This window comes from Hypanus sabinus, chromosome 2, assembly GCF_030144855.1.
Source record: "Hypanus sabinus isolate sHypSab1 chromosome 2, sHypSab1.hap1, whole genome shotgun sequence".
In the NCBI taxonomy this organism is placed as follows: Eukaryota; Metazoa; Chordata; class Chondrichthyes; order Myliobatiformes; family Dasyatidae; genus Hypanus; species Hypanus sabinus.
Genome location: NC_082707.1, coordinates 146,269,078 through 146,292,012, shown reverse-complemented (window position 1 = coordinate 146,292,012; position 22,935 = coordinate 146,269,078). Strand labels below are relative to the sequence as shown.

The window sequence follows — 22,935 nt, the reverse complement described above, 5'->3', positions numbered from 1 at the left end:
ATACAGGCCCAAAGCCATCAAATGCTCCTCATACCTTAATCCTTTCATTCCTGGGATCATTGTCATGAATGATCTTCTACCTACTCTGGACCCTCCCCAATGCCAGCACATCCTTTCTGAGATAGGAGACTCAATACAGCTCAAGATACTCCAAGTGCAGTCTGACCAATGCCTTGCAATGCTGAGGCTTTATAGCCTTGCTCTTATACAATAAATAGTTCCCTTGAAATGAATGAATGCAAATATTGCATTTGCCTTCCATACCACCAACTTAAACTGCAAATTAATCTTTGGGGAATCCTGCACATGAACTCCCAAGTCCATTTGCACCTCCAATTTCTGAATTTCCTCCCCATTTAGAAAATAGTCTATGCCTTTTTTCCTTCTACAGAAGTGCATAGCCATACACTTCCCTACACTATATTCCATCTGCCACTTCTTTGCCCATTCTTTTAATCTGTGCTTCTTAAAAATCTTGCTTCCACAACACTACTTGCCATTCCACCCATCTCGTATCATCTGCAAACTTTGTCACAAAGCTATCAATTCCATCACTCAAATCATTGACGTACAACCTGAAAAGATATGGTCCCAGCAATAACCCTTACAGAACACTACTCGCCACCCAACTAAAAAAAGGCCCCATTTCCACCCTTTGCCTCCTGCCAGTCAGGAAGTCTTTTATCCATGCTAGTATTTTTTCAGTAATAACATGGGCTCTAGTTTTGTTTAGCAGCCTCAGGTGCAGCCCTTTGTCAAAAGCCTTTTGAAAATTCAAGTAAACAACATCCACTGCCTCTCCTTTGTCTAACCTGCCTGTTAGTTCATAAGGGATTTGTCAAGCAAAATTTTTCCTCAAGTAAACCATGTTGGCTTCAGTCTATGTTATCATGTGCTTCCGAGTATCCTGAAACCTCAATTCTAATAATGGATTCCAACATCTTCCCTGCCACTGAAACCAGACTAAATGGCCTATAATATCTTTTCTTTTGCCTCCATCCCTTCTTAAAGGGTGGAGTGACATTTGCGATTTTCCCGTCCTCCAGAACCATACTAGGATCTGGTGCTTCTTGAAAGACCATTACCTACACAATTTCTCAAACTACCTCTTTCAGAACCCTGGGGCATAGTCCTTCAGACTTTCAGCTTTCCAAGCACCTTCTCCTTTGTAATAGCAACTACAGCTCATTTCAGTCCTGATACTCAGGAATTTCTGGCATACTGGTCTTCCAGAATGAAGACCGATGCAATATTCTTGAAGTCCAACCACCATTTCTTTGTCCTTCCCCCACCTAATATCACCTCTCCAGCATCATTTTTCAGCAGTCTGATATTCAGTCTTGCCTCTCTTTTACTCTTCATATATCCAAAAACAACTTTTGGTATCCTCTTTTATATGATTGGCTAGCTTACCTTCATTATTTCATCCTTATTGCCATTTTAGTTTCCTTCTGGTGGTTTCCAAAAGCTTCCCAATCCTCTAAATTCCCACTAATTTTTACTATATCTTATGCCTTTTTTTTGCTTTTATGCTGTCTTTGACTTAGCTTGACAGTCATGGTTACCTCATCCTCCCTTTAGAATACTACTTCTTTGGGGTGCATCTAACCTGTGCCTTCCAAATTGGTGCCGGCAACGCCAGCCATTGCGGTTCTGACGCCATCCCTATAGTGTCTTTTTCCAATCAACTTTGGCCAGTACTTCTCTCATGTCTCTGTAATTGACTTTGCTCCATTATAATACTGATATATCTGATTTTAGCTTTTCCCTCTCAAACTGTAGGGTGAATTCTATCATATTATGATCCTGCCCCACCTCCTTATTTCAGCTTCTTGCCCCCTTTTTGTTTTCCAGTCCTGATGAAGGGTCTCAACCCAAATGTTGACTGTTTATCTCTCCACAGATGTTGCCTAACCCGCTGAGTTCCTCCAGCATTTAGGGTGTGATATTCTACACAAAGCAACAATTATCTATTTCCTTTTAAAAATATTTGCTGCATCTCCCACATGGTCATATTTATATATTTGTTTAATATTAACAGGGCAGGTTTGAATTATAAGTATAAAGCACAGAGTAAATCGAGTATACCTTGGTCATTCATACTATCCATTATGGTCATCAGTTTCTTGAGCCTTGCCATTGATTCTTGTTCATTGCCTTTACTCATGAAATCAGTTCCAAATCCAGGGATCATACCCTTGAAGAAAAAGACACAATTGATATTAGTCATAGAGAATCAATTAATTATAGAAAAATATTTTTAACCCTCCAAAATAAATACATTTGGGGCAGAGCCATTTACATTTGACCAAAATAATCAATGCACATTACATGTGCAGTTACAAAAGGCAATAAATTCTTGAACACAAGGTTATTATTTCTAGTATGTGATACAAATCATTGAGCCCATGTTAACTTTTTCCCCTGAGATGAAATGGCTGACATGAGGGGGCATAGTTTTAAGGTGCTTGGAAGTAGGTACACAGTAGGTTGTCAGGAGGAAGTTTTTTTCCCCAGAGTGTGGTGGGTGTGGTGGAATGCACTGCTAGCGGTGGTGCGGGAGGCAAATACAATAGATGACTCTTAGATAGGCAATGAAGCTTAGAAAAATAGAGGACTATGCAGTAAGGTATTATAGGCAGTTTCCAGAGTAGGTTACGTGGTTGGCACAACATTGTGGGCCAAAAGGCTTGTAATGTGCTGTAAATTTCTATGTTCTATGTTTTCTTTAATTTAATACTTATTGTTACAACATGCACTTTACCTAGTTAAACTGCAGAAAATATCTTAAAACCCACCATTATCTGGCTGAATGGACCCATCTTCATAATGTTTTGAAACTGCTCATACATATCACGCAGGGTAAACTGACCTACAAAGGAGAGAGCAAGCTATTAAGTCATTTTAGTTTCAAATCCTCCTCTTCTCCCTCACAATATTTTAAATTCAAGCTTACCGTGTTTAAGTTTGTCTATTAGTTCTTCATTGTCATCCAATTTCAATTCATTTACCTTGTCTATTAAACCTTCAATATCACCCATACCTGGAATATATGAAAATTAAAGTTTTAGTAAACATATTATTTACAAATACACTATATACAACAACAAAAATAATAAAGAAACCTACCAAGTAACTTGCTAATGAAGGGCTGTGTTTTGAATGGTTCAAAATCATCAATGTGTTCTCCAGTACCAATAAAAATTATTGGACTTTTGGTGGCTGCCACTCTGCAACAAAATACAGAACATGTTGTTATGTGCTCACCCTTTCTCATGTTCACATTTTGTTCACAAAACAGAAAATAATTGGATAACACCAAAATAGTTAGGCTGAGGGGAGATCGGATAGAGATTTATAAGATTATGAGAGGCATAGATAGAGTAGACAGGAAGTATATTTTCCCCAGGGTAAAAATGTCTAAAAAGAGAGCATGCAGTGAGGCGAAGGTGCAAAAGAGATGTGAGGGGTAATTTATTTTTTTTTACTCAAAGTGGTGGATGTCTGGAATGCACTGCCTGGTTTGGTGTTAAAGCCAAATATTCTGCCATCTGAACTCTGCAATTAGATAATGCCAAGATTGCACCATTCAATTGCAGTTGATAACACCGTAGCTTTGGGAAAATCATCAAGTCTGGGACTTGCAGAGATGAGTGCATTTACTGAAAGAAATAAAAGATAGAAGGCAAACTATTGATAAAGCTAATATTCGTTGCTGTGAAATGCTTCTTTAAATTTGTGATTTTTGCAAACTTTAATTTTGCACATCAGCTTTCATCTAATGAGAAAATTACATGAAAAATGTAGAACTTCAATATTTTGTAGGGAAATGCCACCTTGTGGCAAGACTGTGCAGATCTAAAGCGATGTTTAAGATCTGAGCAATCTTTGGTTTTCCTTAATCAAATATGGAATTCATAAGGCAAGAATGGTGATAGATGATAGTTATAACAAAATGTAAAGAACATAAAACATAGTACAGCAGAGAAAAATAGACCCTTCAGCCCATGACGGCTGTGCTGACCAATTTAAACTTCACAACTGCCTTTCTTTACATTCTACCCCGCATTACATCCATTCAGGTTACAGAAAATTGCTATTACAGAATTCACAAATTGCTACCCAAAAATTTGAGATGAAGTATAAAATTTCTCATAGAATTTATATTAAAGTAAATAAATCAACATTTTTAACCCCAACTGGCACTTTATGCATGCAAAGAAAATCACAATACAGAACATTGTCAAGAAACAAACTCCTTCCTTTCTGCAGTGGTCATCTGGAATTGTTGCTAATATATAAAGATCTAACACATTTATTAATAATGAAATTTTAAAAATCAAGCTTTTCAATTGAGGCTATATTCACATAAAAGAAAAAAAATCACTCTTAAGAAGATCTTCAAAAATAAGCATAATTGAAAACAAATCTAAAAAATACAATTTGAAGTCACACAGCAGATGGACTAACACTAAAGCTTTTCACAAAGAATAAATTCTTACCTACTCTGTCATTCCCACAGCATTACGTCTGGAACTTAGTGAGCAACAGGTGCTGCCACATGTGTCACTGTCTGTACAGTGCAATCAAAGGGTCCTATTTTGCTTGGATTACCTACCTATTATTATAGGCGAAGGGGACACAGAGACAGGGTTAAGGACTGGAGCTTCTCCAGTAAAGGAGCGGACTGAACTGAATCAGAGCTGTGGAGGGGTAACCCACAAGACATCAATGCTATGTAGTAGAACTGACGTGTGCCGTTTGAGAAATATAATATACTTGAGATTATGAATGGAGATAGTAAGTTGGAAAAAAAAGCACGTATATGGAAAAAATCTGACTTAAAGCCTTATAAGAATGTAAAGACAACAGGAGGCAACTAGAAAAAAGTGAATCCCATTATTGCAACAAAACTATGACAATTCTCGTTCTGACAAAGGCTCTTTGACCTGAAACATTCCTTGGCCCTCAGATACAGTCTGACCTGCTAAATATACTGTATATTAAAACAATACTGACAATATATTTAAAAATACACTAAAAATACTGCCACTCATTTGCCAAGCGCACCATTTTATCAAAGTTCTCCTTTGGATTCCATCGTAAACAGTTATTTACGATGCTACCTGCTTTAGTACCTGCAAATTTAATATTGACCGCTGCAGCCTAATTTTCAAATATTTCATATATACAAGGAGTAGCAGTGCCAGAACAGAAACTTCTTAGGATATTTAAGAATACAAAAAAAATCTTCAATTATTAACATTTCCTGCTAAGTACTTTTACAACTGAAATTATATGGCTAGCTTATTTCCATAGCTATTAATTTTGAGTGTGTGGTAATTCATTTAAGGCTTTCTTAATGTTTATGCACAGTACATCCACTGCAGTATTTCATCAAACAAATTCTGTATCCTCAAAGCATTCTAACATGGAATTCTTTTCCAAAGCTGTGTTGGCTTTTCCTTCATTTTATGGTTATGTAGTGGTTTTATTCTATTACAGGTTGAAGAAAAAAAATTTCTTCATTATTCAACTCACTTGTAATTTTGCAGGTTATGGTAGTTTTTCTTTATGAAAACAGTTATTATAAGGAACACCCTCTAATCTTACAACAATCAACATAACTAATTAATAGGATATCTTGTGCCTCTGACTTCTCCCCCACTACCCCTACCAATTAACAACCCTCACATACATGTGCTCACCCCTCTTCCCAAGCCCCCCCACACACACTTCATATTGATTCATCAAACTGAGCTAATTCTAGATCTAACTCAAATCCATCATTCTTCCTTTTATATTCTCCTAATTTTATCTCAACTTTCAGAAATTCACTCTCACATTTTAGACTTATTTTTACTGATGGATCCACTGAATGCTTACAATGTCATAGTTATTTTTAGTTTAATTCATTTAGATTTTTCATTACATATTGGGTGTTGGTCTTTTATTTTTACTTTTTTTTTCTTTAATTGGGTTCATTTGGGTTTCTTGCTTAGTGGCTACCTGTGAGCAAACATATCTCAAGGTTGATTAATTTACACATTCTTTGATAATAAATGTATTTTGAAACATTTCTCTATTTAAAACTCCTACTTACTCCTATTTGCCTACTTCAAATTTAGTTTCTAACTATCGCTATCACTCAAAATGTATTAACTTCCTGTATTTCTCTAATAGGATATATTTTTAAAATCCACCACAAGACAAAACAATGTAAAATTTTACAGTGTTAAATTTTGGAACACACTTAATACAAAGTTATACTGCACAATACAAAACAGTCAATGCAAACTCTTAATACAAAGAATTGTATCGGGGTATCTTTATTGCCACCAAAGCAGTGTATGGCCTAACCCCCTTCGCTCCAAAAATTGCACAAAGGCCTCTAAAGGACAATGATACCATCAATTCTCGATGGAAGGAACACTTTCAGGAGCTACTTAATTATAACACTACTGCAGACATTGAAGTCATCAACCAGCTCCCACGACAACCTATGAATGAAGACTCGACTAAGCCTCCTAGTATCTATGAGATGTAGGCAGTTTGCAAGAAATTGAGAAACAAGGTCACTGCACCTGATGGAATTCCAGCAGAAATCCTCAAGAAAGGTGGCACAGAACTTTTAAATTATATTCATGACCTGTTTGTCAAGATCTGGGATGAGGAGATGATTCCAACTGAACTCAAGGACACCCTGATTGTCAACACTTATCAAAAAGAGTGACAAAACTGATTGCGAAAATTATAAAGGCATCTCCCTCCTCTCTACAACAGGAAAAGTACTCACCCGAATTTTATGTGACTGGCTTTCACCTCTGGTATTAGATCTCCTGCCTGAGTCTCAGTGTGGCTTTCATCCAGCCAGGGGAACATCTGACATGATTTTTTTTTTAAAAAAAGTGCATTAACTGCAGAAGAAAACCTGGGAACAAAATCTTCTATTTATATGGCCTTCATAGACCTTACAAAAGCATTTGACTAAATTGTCCTGCCCTTTGGCAGGTACTGTCCAAACCCGGCTGCCCAGAGAAATATCTCAAGATCCTGCAGCTCTTGCATTCTTATCATTGTTTAACAGTCATCAGCAACAGCGGCCCTGAAACAGCACTTTTTAAAGTTGAGACCGGGGTTAAACAGGGGTGCATCATTGCCCCAACTCTGTTTGCCATTTCATTGCAACGATTCTTCACCTCACAGACCAAGTCTTCCTACAAGGAGTCCAGATTCTTTATAGGACAGATGGAGGGCCCTTAAAAGGTTCAAGGCAAAGAGCAATGTGTCAACTATTTCTGTCATGGAGCTCCACTATGCAGATGACAATGCCATCACAGCTCACTCCGAGAATCTGCAGTGCATAATGGATGTCTTTGCCGGAGCATACAAGTTCCTGGGACTTGATCTAAACATCACGAAAACCTGCTCCAGATCAAGCTTCTAAACCTCCAACCATCCAAGTTGACAACATCCCTCTGGAAAACACTGACCATTTCTTATATCTTGGCAGCTTTTTTCTTCAAGAGCTAGCATTGACCTTGAAGTAAAATGCAGCTGTATGAGTGCAGCTTTTGCCAGGCTGAGAAAGAGGGTTTTTGAAGATTAGGATATCAAAATCAACACTAAGCTTCTGGTCTATAAAGCTATAGTCCTCCCTTACTTGCTATATGGAGTAGAGTCATAGACAACATATAGCAGGCACATAAAATCCCTAGAAACTTCCATCACAGATGCCTCCAAAATATTCTGAGTTAGCTAGAAGAACAGGCATACTAATTCCAGCATCCTGCAGGAAGCAAACATTAACTCCAAAGCCACAATCATGACTCAACACCAACTGCCACAGGTCAGCCACATAATCTGTATGCCTGCCTCCCGCCTCCCTAAACAACTCCTGCTCGGCCAACTTAAGGACGCAAAGCGAACTCCTGGAGGGCAGAAAAAGTGGTTCAAGGACAGTATCAAGACCCACTTGAGGAAGTGCCACATCAACCTGAATGGATAGGAGAACTTAGCGCAGAATAGGAAAAGCTGTCTATGAGGGGACTGCACAACTCGAAGAATACCTCCACCATGCCGCTGGGACTAAGCAGCATCAATGTAAGGAGAGGCCCAACCAGCTATATCCACCACCACTTCAATGACCTACACCCGCCAACGCTACAATAGGACTTGTGGATCACGGATCAGCATCTTCAATTTTTTTTTAATTCACTTACAGGATGTGGGGATCACCAGCTAAACTGGCATTTATTGCCCATCTCTAGTTGCCCTTGAGAAGGTGGTGATGAGCTGTTGTCTCTGACGTGTAGGTATACCGACAATGCTGTTAGGGAGGGAATTCCATGATTTTGATCCAGTGACAATGGTGGAACAATGATATGTTTCCTAGTGAGGATGGTGAGTGATTTGGATGGGGATTTCCAAGTGGTGGTGTTCCCAGGTACCTGCTGTTCTCATCCTTCTCGACTGTAGTGGTCATGAGTCTGGAAGGTGCTTCCTTAGGAAATTTTGTGTGTTGTTACAGTGCATCTTGTAGATAGTACACACTGCTGCTACAGAACATCAATGGTGCAGGATGTGGATGCTTGTGGAAGGGGTACCAATCAAGTGGGCTGTCTTGTACTGGATGGTATCAAGCTTCTTGAGTGTTGATGGGGTGTAGGCGATTGGCAAGTATTCCATTACACTCCTGACCTAAGCCTTGTAGATGGTGGACAGGCTTTGGGGAGTCAGGGAGTGAGATACTCGCCACAGGATGCCTAGCCTTTGACCTGTTCTGGTAGCCACAATGTTTATATGGCTAGACTAGTTCAAATGTCTAGGGAAGATAGTTAGAGCCTCTCTTTTTGGAGATGGTCATTATCTGGCATTTGCATGGCTCGATTGTTACTTGCCACTTGTCAGCCCTAGAGCAGATATTGTCCAGGTCCTGCTGCATTTGGGTATGAACTGCTTCACTATCTGGGGAGTCACAAATGGTGCAGAACATCATGCAGTCATCTGCAAACATCCCCACTTCTGACCTTATGATGGAAGGAAAGTCATTGATAAAGCAGCTGAAGATGGTTGGTCCTAGGACACTTCCCTAAGAAACTCCTGCAGTGATGTCCTGAGGATTAGATAAATGACCTCCAACCACCACAACCATCTTCCTCTGTGTCAAGTATGCTTCCGACCAGCGGAAGGTTCCCCCCCCCCCCCCCAATTCCCATTGACTCCATTTTAGCTAGAGAACCTTGATGCCATACTCGGTCAATACTGCCTTGATGTCGGGGCTATCACTCTCACCTCTGGTACTTAGCTCATTGGTCCATGTTTGAACCAAGGAGGTGATGAGGTCAGGAGTTGAGTGGCCTTGATGGTATCCAAACTGGGCATCCGTATGCAGGTTATTGCCGAGTAGGTGCTGCAAGATAGCACTGTTGTTGACCCTTTCCATTACTTTGCTTGAATCATCTAAAGACCCACAAGTGACCAGCAGAAGAATCATACTCTATGAGTGATCACTGATGATGATACTGCACAAGCTTGTAAGTGACAAACGGGAATCACAACACAAGGTTAAAAAAAAATCAACCAACCACAGGCAAATGCTTTGTAAACTGGGAAAGCAAAGGAATTCCAAAATGAGCACTATATTCTTCACCATTAAGATCCAAGTTATGCTAAAATATCTTGCAAAGAAATTCATTATTTCTATTACTCTTAAGTCACTTTACTGCTTAATAATTCTGTTATTGCATAAACATGACAAGGCACTTCATAGTTAACAAGGCCACACTAGGAGATATTAAGGTAGATAATGAAAGTTCAGCAGGCTTAAAATCTGAATGGAAAGAGATGGAAAGTTTGGATCTGAATTTTAGAGCCTGAGATTTGGCAGCCAAAACCTAATTAGAGAATAATTGAGAGGCCAGAATCTCAAAAAGTTATAGCAATAGAAGAAATTAGCAAATAGGAAGTACACAGGCCATGAAACAATTTGAAAAAAGACACTGCTTAATCAGAAGCCTTCATAGGACAGCAAATAGGGGGATGGTGAGTGAATGGAACTCCGCAAGTTAGGACATGCATACCGTAATTTTCTGTAATTCCACAATTTATACAAAGAGCATAACAATGGGAGATAGCCATTAGGTCTGTTGGGTGTAGCATAGACATGGTTTTGAGGAGTCAGGCCACAGCAGGCAGAGCCAAGTGACCTTACCAGTCTCGTGTGTGTGTGGTGCAAATCTTGGGTCAAATATGGTATCAAATTTGGAAATACCAGTTTATTTTCAAACTGTGCTATTGATAGTTCAAAGCCTAGATGCGAAAGAAGGAGGGTTAGGCATGGGGCTAGCAACTCTATCCCATAAAAAAGTGCTACAGGAATGTCAACAGAAGTTCTAAAACCTCATCCCTGGGACAGGAAGGATACACCAAGAAGATGGGTTATACCTGGAGACAACATGAAGGACTGGCCCAGCTCAAAGAAGTCTGGCGGGCTACTGTTGGCTGTCTGTGCCCCAGGAGGGGTGATTGGGCTTAAGTTCACTTTCAGACCAATTCCTGTGGAAGGCCAAGGAACAGTGTCTGTGGCAGGGGCTGAAAAGAATACCTATAGTTTGCACACTATTTTATTGGGAGAAATTTTATTTTTCATCCTGTCCTGGATGTCAAACGTGCCACTTAACAACTTGAAGGTGGGGGGGTGGGGGGGGGGGGGGGGAGAGAGAAACAGAGTAGAGAATGAGGTAGAGATGCACCTAATATAGGAAGCCTGAGGTTTTTCAAATATGTTGGCAAGAAATAAAGGGGTCAATAAAGCACTCTTGGGAGACACCACATCCTCTTGTACTAGTGTACCAAGCAGACTTTAACTAGAAAGACAAGGATAGGAAAAGCTTCATGTGATCCCATCCAGATGGACTTATAAAAGCAATGGAGTCATCTAATCCAATCTACAATGAACTGCAGACAGGTCAAAAAGGACTTTTTTTAAAAAAGTAGTCACAAATTATATAGAATTTCACTCATGATTCATTAGCCATTTTGGTATTATTCCAGCTGTGGAAACTCAAAAGAGTCAAAAAAATTCTTCAACATTTGGAAACAAATGAGTACATCACAAAAAATTAACAAGTTGAAACTGTGTCAACTTCAGTACAAAATTAGATGCTGAACCAAACTTTCCTGATATTTAAAATCAAATCCATTTAATATATATCTATTAAACGATGCTCTGTATTAGTAAAGCTGAATGGGTCTTTGTAATAAAATGCCATGCAGAAAAATTAGCACTTATTTATAAAATAGAATCCAGAGCACTTACGCACTGAGAGCGCCTCCTCCTTTAGCATGACCATCGAGCTTAGTAACAATTACCGATGCAACATCCACTTTGTCCTTAAAAGCTTTTGCTTGTGCTTCACAGGCTTGACCAATAGATGCATCCATTACATAAACAATGTTGTCAGGTTGCTAAAATGATTTTCAGGAAGAAACAAGATATATTTTTCAATAATAACAGCTTCAAACAAAAAACAACAGAATAATTTCCGAATCACATTGAAACTTACTATGGAATTTGAAACTTGCAACATTTCTTCAAATAATGAATCTTCCTGTTTGTGCCGGCCACTGGTATCAACAATTATTATCTCGAAGTTTTCTTTTTTAAATTTTTCCACACCTTCTGAGGCAATGATCACAGGGTCCATTTCTGTATAGCTAATTTCAACAAGAAAAAGATTTTTGATTTGTATACTTGTATTGTAATTTGAATAGCTGAAGTCACACCCAAATATGAACAGGTGTATAGCAGGTCAAGCAGCATCTGTGGCAAACAAAAATAGATTAAATGTTTTGGGTCATTGAACTTTGTAATAAAACATTCTAATAAATGTGCTAAGGGTCCGTAAACCAATCATTTGTGCACTTCTGGTTACCACATTATAGAAAAGATGCAGTGGCAAATAAAGACTGCAGAAGTGATTCACCAAGATGTTGCTTGGGGGGTGGGGGGAGGGTATTCAAACATAAAAAGAGATTGGGTAGCCTGGTTTATTCTCACTGAAATGCAGGGAGCTGAGGGCTGACCTCGTAAAAGTGCATAAAATTATGAGAGCATACCAGATGTTTATAATCTTTTTCTCTGGGGCAGGGAAGTCTAGAACAGGAAAGCACAAGTTCAAGGTGAGAGGAGATAAACTGAAAGGATATTTGAGGGTAATGCACATGAAATGCTGGAGGAATGCAGGCCATGCAGCATCTATGGAAAAGAGTAAATTGTCGATGTTTCAGGCCGAGATCCTTCATCAAGACTCTTGTTCATAGATGTTGCTTGGCCTGCTGAGGTCCTCCAGCATTTTGTGTGTATTACTTTTGATTTCCAGCATCTGCAGGTTTTATCTTGTCTGGGATATTTGAGGGTTAAGTTTTTCACATGTAAAGGTTGGTTATCTGAAACAAACTGCCAGAGGTAGTGGTAGAAGCAGATACCATTACAATGCTTAAAAGCATTTGAACAACCTCAGATCTACATGGACAGGTCATAGGAACAATATTTGTGCTGTATAATTCTTTCATTCTGTATTTCCCTTCCTTCTAATCAATACCAAGTACAATTACAATAGAGCAGATCTTCTGTAAGAACAAACACAATCCCAAATTCACAACACTGTACCAATGAAGTGAGCCTTCACACAAAGCAATTACATACCAAAACTCCAGTCACCAGCTCAATACTTTAACACTGAACAATTTTATTCTCCCAGTATTACAACTAACACATTTAAAAGGGCATTCCTTGATGATTTACACATACAGTGGGATTTTTACGTTGTACAATACGGTTATCTAAAGCTGCGTCACAACCAACAAAATATTAATCAGATTCATGTTTCTTGAAGTTCTACTGAAGTAGCTAAGCCAAAATAACGTTTTAAGTTGTTGACAAGAGATCTATTAGTTAAAGATCAGGCTAAATTGCTTGCGATCACCATAACAACTCTCAACTTTGGCTGTTGACCAGTCCCCAAAAAAAGATCAAGCAAAGTCACTGATAGCCCTTTTCATAGGAAGAGCTGTCAGAAAGCCTGTCTGTTTCAAGATGTCTCCAACCATCAGAAACATTTGGTAACAGGTGAAATTTACACTTTAATAACATAGAATGTACTTAACCATTAACAAGTTAATTATGGAAAATGAACACTTAGCCTGATTTACCTTTTTAAAGAAGATCTGTATAAATGCAGAGCTGAGGAGCCACATACAAAGGGCAGATACCCAGAGCATAATTTTGATCAGAAGCTGCTACAGGCTTTACTGATTCCATTAACAGAATGCATCATTACTCCAACTCACGTATTCAGTACTTGCATACTGCATTGTGCCTAAAAGTATACTGATACAGGCACTGCAGCCATCAGTGGTTGCAAAAAAATCAAAACAATCTGGCCAACTTTAATTAATCATAATTACTTGTTTAATTTCAATGCACTATCCACTTAATATTGTTACAGATTCAGGCAACAATAAATATATGAGTTAGGCAAGGGTTTTTATAACAAACAACACATTTATTAAACACTGAAAACAAACCCCCAAAAGTAAACAAATCACTAACGTAACCGGAAATCAGCTGCTGTGCGGCAGCTTAAACAGTTCTTAAAGCAATGTTGCCAAAGCAGTTCTTCAAAGTAATTTTGCAAAAGTTCAAAATGCTCACAGTCCATTTAAGGGAGAGACTTTTTAAGACGTTTTAAATTCTCTTTCACGTCATGTTGCTTCAGTTCCCAAACTGAACTTTTCCCACGAAAAATTTACGAAGATGGACAAATGGAATGGCTTAAAGGCACTGACCTTTCCTTTACAACACTGTACTCAATCCTTTCTGCTATTTCGCAGGGATTAACACGAGAACAGTCAACGAATTCCTTCCGAATAAGGATCAAACAAGGTCGAACCTGTTCCACCGTCGAAGTCGATTCTCCTCGATCTTTTATCTCCCGAACTCCCATCTTCACTCTCCACTGATTCTCAACTAGCATTATTATAAAGAAACTGCTGGCAATGACCTTTTAAACTTTAGGCATTAGATAAAACTTCATCTTTAAACTAAACTGCGTCATAACATTAAATCACGCAGTGGCATGAAGTCAACATGGCAAATCCAGCCACGAACTGCCCCTCCTCACAGGGAGGGGTCCTCCTTTTATACCCTGTAAAAAAAACCTGTCACATGACCTCTACTGGCGGGAAAATGACGTCACTGCACCATCCCAAGACCATTACCTCAAGTCCAGTATAGCTTCAACCCCAGTCACGTGACAAGTACACCACTGTCACAGGTACATAACAATATTATTTCCCTCAAATATCTCCATTTGTAAATCTTACCTTCCATAGAATGGAATTCTTGCTTTGGTTGCATTCTGTTTCAGTTGGTCAAATGCACCTGCATACCAAACAAAGTTGAAAATAAATTTATTATCGAAGTACATATAGGTCACTATATATTGTGCAGTTGAGATTCTTTTTTTTTTGGGCATACTCATGTAACCCCTTGGGTCGCCTCAGGCTCACTCAGCTCGTTCTCGTCTAGGGGGAGCAGCCTTCGGCCCCGCCAAACTGGGTAATCAGCTGGTGTGGATGCTGTGTGATGTCCCCGCCTCGCCCAAAAACAGACAGTACACCATATGCAATTAAATGAGTACAATTTATAAAGGTTACTATAACTAAGTGATTAATAACGATACAGTATATATGAAGAGAAAATTAAAGAAAAGGCGCCAAACTTATCAAAGTCCAAATCACTTCGTGCACAACCGTTGGAGCTCAATTACTGAAGTCTTCTGGCCACCATTCGATCCCCTCCAAACTCCTCGACTCGCAGCTCAGGACCCTCCGAACTCCTCGACTCTCCAAACAGCTCAGGACCCTCCGAGTGGTCAACCAAGCACATCTAGCTTCATCCCCCCTCCTCGGAGAATCTCCCGGCCTTGGACCCCCCTTTGGGGTCCGATCCTCGCCCTGCTTAGAGCATTGTGTCCTCTCTCTCGACCCCCTCGCGCCGATCTGCCCAAAAGCCCGTCAACAAAAGCTTACAGACTCAGAAGAACATTAATCCCCATTTGGTTTACAGAGGAATACCATTCTCGTTATCAGTAAATTAGCATTCCTGCGAGTTAACAGAAGGAAACCCTTTCCCAACAGTAACAAAGAAAAAAAAGAAACCCCCTTTACACACTTCCTCCACCAAATAAAAGTCATGTCCTGATGACTACTAAATAACTCGCCACCTTTCCTGCCAACACACCGTAACCCAAGCACAAACAGTGATATCTCCTCCCCACACAGTAACCCTCACGCCCTGTTCCTCAGGCGCTACTTAGGCCAACTATCTGGGAGTTCCCTAACCCTTCTGAGGCCTCCGTACCCCCTCACCTAAACCCTTCAGGCTCGGACACAACTGGGGATACCTTGGGCCCACTACCAACTCCTCTCTCAACCTCTCACTCATGCCCCACACTGCACACAGCTAACCCTCCCCGCTACACCTGACTCAATGGGAGAAGGGCCAAAGGTCTCTTCCTCAATCGAGGGAAAGTCAGCAAAAGGCAGCATGTACCACACATCCAGCACATCATCCATCAAATCTGTATTCTTCCTCATTCCTGTGATCGGTAGCTGCTGTTTGATCTTCTCCAAACGGAAACACGTGGCCTGCACTGCTCCCGCAGTCTCTTCAGCCTCCTGTTCAGTATTCACTGCACTTCTCTCCAGCTTTTTCTTCCTCATGTCTTCTTCCAGATCAACTTTCAGGTTTTGCACTTCATTTGAACTGTCGATGGTCATCTTCAGGTTCCCTTCAAGCTTCCGCTTCTCTCTTCTGAGATTCGTCTGTAATTTCTTCACCTCCGCAAACTCCCCTCTCCGGGTTCTCAGTTTGCTATTACCCTCAGTCAGACAACTTTCTTCATTCTCTCCAACTTGTAAGTCTTCCGAATGGTTCCAGATCACTTTCTCCAGTCTCTCCGTCTTCATTTCAAACTTGATTCCGTAGAGACAGTCTCTCACGAGCTGCGACCTTCGCCAGCCCTGGCACGTGTCCCGAAAACACTTTAACTCGGTAGTTCTCAGCTGCTCCTGCAACGACCTCACTTCATATTCTCCTGAGGCAAATCCAAATACCAAGAGATCATCCACATACACCAAAACTCCAAACGCCTCCACATCCCCTGTGGTCTTCCACCTGCACAGGAAGGTTGCAAGGGCTCCAGATATGCCCTGTGGCATCTTTTCGGACCCGAAGACTCCTAGGGAATTTATAACGGCCGTCTTCTCCTTGTCGGCCCCACTCATCGGGATCTAGCAACATCCACTCCTCAGATCCAGCACCTTAAACCACTTCACACCACTCAGACAGGCCATCGCCTCTCTGGCCCTCAGGGCCATATTCTGGTCACTGACAGTGCGCCTCTTCAACGCAATATAACCCATACACACGCTGCCTACATCTTCCACGGCTGTAGGGGCCAGTCGCCGCAACCTCTCTCTCTCCGAGGTGTCTTCAGCAGTCAACTCCCCTCCCTTGTGGTGTTTCGCAGCGTCCACGAAGAGGGTCTCACCCTCAGATACTTCCCCCAGGCCGTACCACCACTGGCTCTTGTTTGAATTCGGTATCAGCCCAATGCTGCTACACATGTCCGCACAAGCAGCTCGAAACCCTGGGTGCATTGACAATGCCTCCAAACAGCGCTCACCCGCCTCCTCCGGGCAGGCTCCCAAGCGCACCAGCAGGATTTTGGTTCTCTCTAGAACAGAAACGCTGCCCGTCTCAACAGGGTCCGGACACATCAGCATTAATGATTCATGAACCTCAGTCTCCTCCACATTTGCCTCTAAGAACTCCATTTTCACTGACCAACAACCGTTGTCTGGATAATCACCGGCACTGGTACCCCGAATCTCCAGTGTCCTCAATGTTGTCAAGGGTAAATGCTTCCAATAACGGTTATGAAACAAACTGTACAGCAACTTCACCGGCGCCCCGGTGCCGAGGATGGCCTTAACTTGACTTCCATCCATCCGTAACAACACCTGTGCGCATGTCTAAGCCTTCAGGAATAGGGTCTGTTCCTTTCGGGAGTTCCTTGGTACATTGCTGGGAACGTGCTCCCCCAGAGACCCCAAGCCGTTCCCCCAATGGGCCTCCTCTAAGTTTCCCGACACCTCTCGAATCAACGGAACAACTGATCCCCTTGACAGATCCCCTTGGCACCACAAGCAATTTATCTGCCCCCCTAGGCAAAAAGGGATACCCTAAAAACTTCCCACCAATCTCCTGCCACAGATATAATAAGCCCCCCAGCTGCGGCATTTGACTTCCAGTCGAACCACACGCATTTTCCCACACTTTCCCAGAACTGGCAGCGGTCACTTCGAGGTAATTGTGCCTGACAGTTCTAACAAAGTCACCAGCCCGCCTACTCAAACTTTCAACCCGTCCCTGTCGCTTTTCCTCAGCCAAGCACTGCCACTCACCCAACAACTGAGAGGTCCGCTCCGCCCACACCTCCGCCCCTTTAGGGCTGGACATTATTCCAACAACCGGGCGGAGCTCACCACTGCTGAAACATCCCAACCTGTCACTCCTCACTCTCCAAACAGTACGGACAACCCATGGTCCCACCACCATTTCGTCAGCCAACAGCAACCACCCCACCCAACACACACACAGCGATAACCAGCAATCACACACCCACAAAGGCACACCAGCTCTTCGCCGCAGACACAATTTAAAGAGGGTGATCACACAGCTTCCACAGAAATCAACCCCAGACGAGCACCCCACAATGTAACCCCTTGGGTCGCCTCAGGCTCGCTCAGCACGTTCTCGTCTAGGGGGAGCAGCCTTCGGCCCCGCCAAACTGGGTAATCAGCTGGTGTGGATGCTGTGTGATGTCCCCGCCTCGCCCAAAAACAGACAGTACACCATATGCGATTAAATGAGTACAATTTATAAAGGTTACTATAACTAAGTGATTAATAACGATACAGTATATATGAAGAGAAAATTAAAGAAAAGGCGCCAAACTTATCAAAGTCCAAACCACTTCGTGCACAACCGTTGGAGCTCAATTACTGAAGTCTTCTGGCCACCATTCGATCCCCTCTGAACTCCTCGACTCGCAGCTCAGGACCCTCCGAACTCCTCGACTCTCCAAACAGCTCAGGACCCTCCGAGTGGTCAACCAAGCACATCTAGCTTCATCCCCCCTCCTCGGGGAATCTCCCGGCCTCGGACCCCCCTTTGGGGTCCGATCCTCGCCCTGCTTAGAGCATTGTGTCCTCTCTCTCGACCCCCTCGCGCCGATCTGCCCAAAAGCCCGTCAACAAAAGCTTACAGACTCAGAAGAACATTAATCCCCATTTGGTTTACAAAGGAATACCATTCTCGTTATCAGTAAATTAGCATTCCTGCGAGTTAACAAAAGGAAACCCTTTCCCAACAGTAACAAAGAGAAAAAAGAAACCCCCTTTACACTCAATAAGTCCACTAACTATATTAGAATCAATGAAAGACCACACCAACAGAGCAGACAACCAGAGTGCAAAAAACAGCCGTGCAAATACAAAAGAAAAAAAATAATAAGCAATAAATATTGAGAACATGAAAAGAAGTCCTTGAAAGTGAGTCCATAGTTTTTGAGAACAGTGATGGGTCAATAAGGTTGAGTAAAGTTATCCCCTCTGATTTGAGGGCCTGATAGTTAAGAGGTAACAACTGTTTCTGAACCTGTTGGTGAGTCCTGAAGCTCCTGTACCTTCTTCCTGATGGCAGCAGTGAGACGAGAATATGATCTAGGTGGTGGTGGTCTCTGATGCTGCTTTCCTGTGACAACACTCCACGTAGATGTGCTCAATAGTGGGCAAGGCTTTACCCACAATGGACTGGCCACATCCACTACTTTTTGTATGATTTTCCATTCAAGGGCATTGGTGTTTCCATATAAGGTCGTAATGCAACCAGTCAATATACTCTGCATCATGTATCTATAGAAGTTTGTCAAAGTTTTAGGTGTCATGCTGAACCTTCGCAAACTCCTACGGGAGTAGAGGTGCTGGCATGCTTTCTTCAGAATGGCACTTATGTGCTGGGCCAGGACAGATCCTCTGAAATAATAACACTGAGGAATTTAAAACTGCTATCCCTCTTTAACTGATCTCCCAAAGAGAACTGGCTCATGAATGTCTGGTTTCTTCCACCTGAAGTCAATAATCAGCTCCTCTGTCTTGCTGACATTGAGTGAAATATTATCATCATAGCATCACAAAACCAGATTCTCAAATCTCGCTCCTATATGTTGATTTGTCACCATCTTTGATTCTGCCAATGACAGTGATGTTGTCAACGAACTTAAATATGAATAATGCGACCAACAGCGATGTCCTGCAGGCAGTTCATGAAACCACCACTACTTCTTTCAAATGTGATTCTACTACTAAGCCAACTGGAACAAGGGATTTACATTTTGATGGTGTGTTTTTGAGCTGATTGAGCAATTTGACGCATTGCTGTCTCTGAGGGAGCTTGGTGAGGTTTGGAGCAGAGTGTGTAGCCCAGAGCAGTAGTCCCCAACCACCGGGCCACAAAGCACATGCTAACAGGCCATGAGGAAACAATATGATTTGGTGATATGAAACGGTATGAGTCAGCTGCGCCTTTCCTCATTCCCTGTCACGCCCACTGTTGAACTTGAATGCATACGAGGTCATTACCCACACGAGGTTATTAACCTACAACTACTCGATGAGTAAAAAAAAAATAAGTCACTTGAGTGTTTCTTTGGAAGAGGTGGTAGGGGGGCATAAAAAGCCCTAACGATGATGATAACACTGAGACAGCTGAGGCTGAGACTGCAAAAAAAAAGCTTCCTTCAACAAAAAATATGAGTCATACATAAAATATGGCTTTAATGTGACTGGTGACTCGCACGCTCCAAAGCCCCCTGTGCGTGATGTGTGGAGAAGCTGTCTAATGAGGCAATGAAGCCCTCAAAACTGCTTCAGCACCTTGAGTCCAAGCACCCTGCCCTTAAAGACAAACCCGTTGAGTTCTTTTGAGCAGAAAGAATGTGAGCAAGCGGGACAGAAGCAAGTGCTGAGAGCCACCACTTCCACAAACGCTGCTGCTCTGACAGCGTCATACTTAGTGGCTAGCTGTATTGCTAAGGCTAAGAAGCCTTTCACTGTTGGTGAAGAAATGATTCTGCCTGCTGCCAAGGACAAGTGCTGTGAACTGCTGGGAGAAGCTGCAGGTAACAAGATTTTTTCTGCCTAGTCCCACTGATCTGCACCTAGGCCATATTCCTCCCTATCCCTCTCATCCATGTACCTGTCCAAGATTTTCTTAAATGTTAAAAGTAAGCCTGCATTCACCACTTCAACTGGCACCTCATTCCACACCCACTATTCTGTGAGAAGAAGCCCCCCCTAATGTTCCCTTTAAACTTTTCCTTTTTCACCCTTAACCCATGTCCTCTGTTTTTTTTCTCCCCTAGCCTCTGTGGAAAAAGCCTGCTTACACTGACTCTATCTATAACCCATCATAATTTTATACACCTCTATCAAATCTCCCCTCAATCTTCTACGCTCCAGGGCATTAACCTACTCAACCTTTCTCGGTAACTCAGTTTCTCAAGTCCCAGCAACATCCTTATAAACCTTCTCTGCACTTTTTCAACCTTATTAATATTCTCCCTGTAAATTAGGTGACAAAATCTGCAAACGATACTCCAAATTTGGCCTCATCAATGTCTTATACAATCTCACCAATACATTCCGTTATACTCAATACTTTGATTTATAAAGGCCATCATGTCAAAAGCTCTCTGTGACCCTATCTACTGTGACACCACTTTTAGGGAATTATGTATCTGTATTCCCAGATCCCTCTATTCTACTGTATTCCTCAGTGTCCTATAATTTACCTTGTATGTTCTACCTTGGTTTGACCTTCCAAGGTGCAATACCTCACACTTGTCTGCATTAAATTGCATCTGCCATTTGTCAGCCCATTTTGCCAGCTAGTCCAAATCCCTCTGCAAGCTTTGAAAATCTTCCTCACTGTCCACTACACCACCAGCTGTTGGAACAGCTTAACAAGTCACCAGGGTATGCTATCCAGGTCAACGAGTCTACCGATGTCCACAACAAGGCAATACTACTGATTTACACGCAATATATATTTCAAGACAATTTGCACGAGGATATGTCGTGTGCACTGCCACTACCAACTAACACAACTGGGGCAGAACTATTCAAATCTTTGAATGACTACACGTCAGGCAAACTGAACTGGTCGTTCTGTGTTGGTATATGCAAAGACAGGACTGCAGCTATGACTGGACGGCTGTCTGGTTTCACTACCCGAGTCAAAGAGGTTGCTCCTTAATACCAGTCTACACAGTGTCATACACAAGGAAATGCTGGCTAGCCGAAAAACGTCACCTGATCTTAACTTCAACAACGTCACTCAATACGCTGTTATCAATCACATCAAAGCAAAAGCCCTTAACTCACGTCTGTTTGAGCAGCTTTGTGAGGAAATGGATGCAGAGCACAAATGCCTTCTTTTACACTCTGAAGTCAGGTGGCTATCAAGGGGAGAGCCTTGGCCAGGGTTTTTGAGTTAAGAGAGCCGCTACAGAGATTCCCTTCAGGAAAAGAGTCACCACTGGCAGCACACTTCAGTGACGAGGAGTGGATAGCAAAACTTGTTTATCTGTGTGACATCTTCAATTAAATCAATTTGTCACTTCAGGGGAGAATGACAACTGTCTTCAAGTTGGCAGATAAAGTGTCTGCTTTCAAAGCCAAACTGGAACTGTGGGACGGAGAGTGGACAGGAGCATATTTGACATATTTCCAACATTAGCTGGGATTTTGGGAGAGACTGAGGTTGCACCCTCCTTCTCACAGCTGGTGCACGATCACCTATCTTCACTGTTGACAGAATTTGAGCGTTACTTCCCAACCACAAATGACCCAAGATGTGCAAAGGAATGGGTCCCGTGACCCATTTGTGAATGTCCCCAGTGAATCATCCATGTCAGTATGGGAAGAAGATCAACTCCTCGAGCTTGCAAATGGCAGTGGGCTGAAAAGTATGTTTGACATAACACTTCTGCCGGCATTCTGGATCAAAGTCAAGGCTGAATATCTGAGATAGCCACGAAAGCACTGAAAACATTGCTTCCATTTCCAACATCTTACCTCTGGGAAGCGGAGGTTTTTTGCAATGAATGCAACAAAAATTAAATTGCGGAATAGACTGGACATAAGGAACCCCCTTCGAGTATCGCTGTCTCTCATTATCCCTCGATGGGACCATCTCGTTACAGGGAAACAAGCCCAGGGCTCCCACTGATTCAGTGATATCGGTGTGTTGCAATGATTTTATATGTTCATACGAGGAAATTATGCACTGTGTTTAATATCCAAATGTTACCTAAAATGTTATGATGCTATTGACTTATAAGTGACTTATCACTATATTCATGCGAGGAAAATATGCGCTGTGTGTTGAATATTAAATTCATTAGATAAACCATTTTAGAAATGAAATTGAGTGTATTAGCCTCTTATAAATGACTTATAGTTGACTTATCATCTATATTCCGGTCATGATTATCACCCCCCGCAACCCCCCGTCGGCCAGTCCACAAGAATGTTGTCAATATTAAACTGATCCGTGGTGCAAAAAAGATTGGTGACCCCTGGCCTAGAGAATGAGCACAAGCACTGATAGACTCCATTACTACTCTCAAATTGAGGCATTAAGCACAGCTGAAGTGGACAAGGACAAGAGTGGAGGACAGGCAGGCGTTCAGCACTGTCTGCCTGTGTTTGAATGGTGTTCCTCTCCCTCTTGCACTTTTC

General features: G+C 41.8%; 1 protein-coding gene across 1 annotated transcript in view; it reads right to left on the bottom strand.

Moving 5' to 3' along the window:
* Positions 1 to 22,935, bottom strand: part of srp54 (signal recognition particle 54) — a 47,635-nt gene that overhangs the window by 9,926 nt on the left and 14,774 nt on the right. The window contains exons 8-14 of the mRNA XM_059956549.1: positions 14,389 to 14,446; positions 11,568 to 11,718; positions 11,321 to 11,469; positions 3,130 to 3,230; positions 2,957 to 3,043; positions 2,799 to 2,872; positions 2,089 to 2,197 (exon numbers count right to left, since the gene is read on the bottom strand). Coding sequence (XP_059812532.1) covers positions 2,089 to 2,197; positions 2,799 to 2,872; positions 2,957 to 3,043; positions 3,130 to 3,230; positions 11,321 to 11,469; positions 11,568 to 11,718; positions 14,389 to 14,446 — 729 coding nt within the window. The remainder of the gene's footprint in view (positions 1 to 2,088; positions 2,198 to 2,798; positions 2,873 to 2,956; positions 3,044 to 3,129; positions 3,231 to 11,320; positions 11,470 to 11,567; positions 11,719 to 14,388; positions 14,447 to 22,935) is intronic.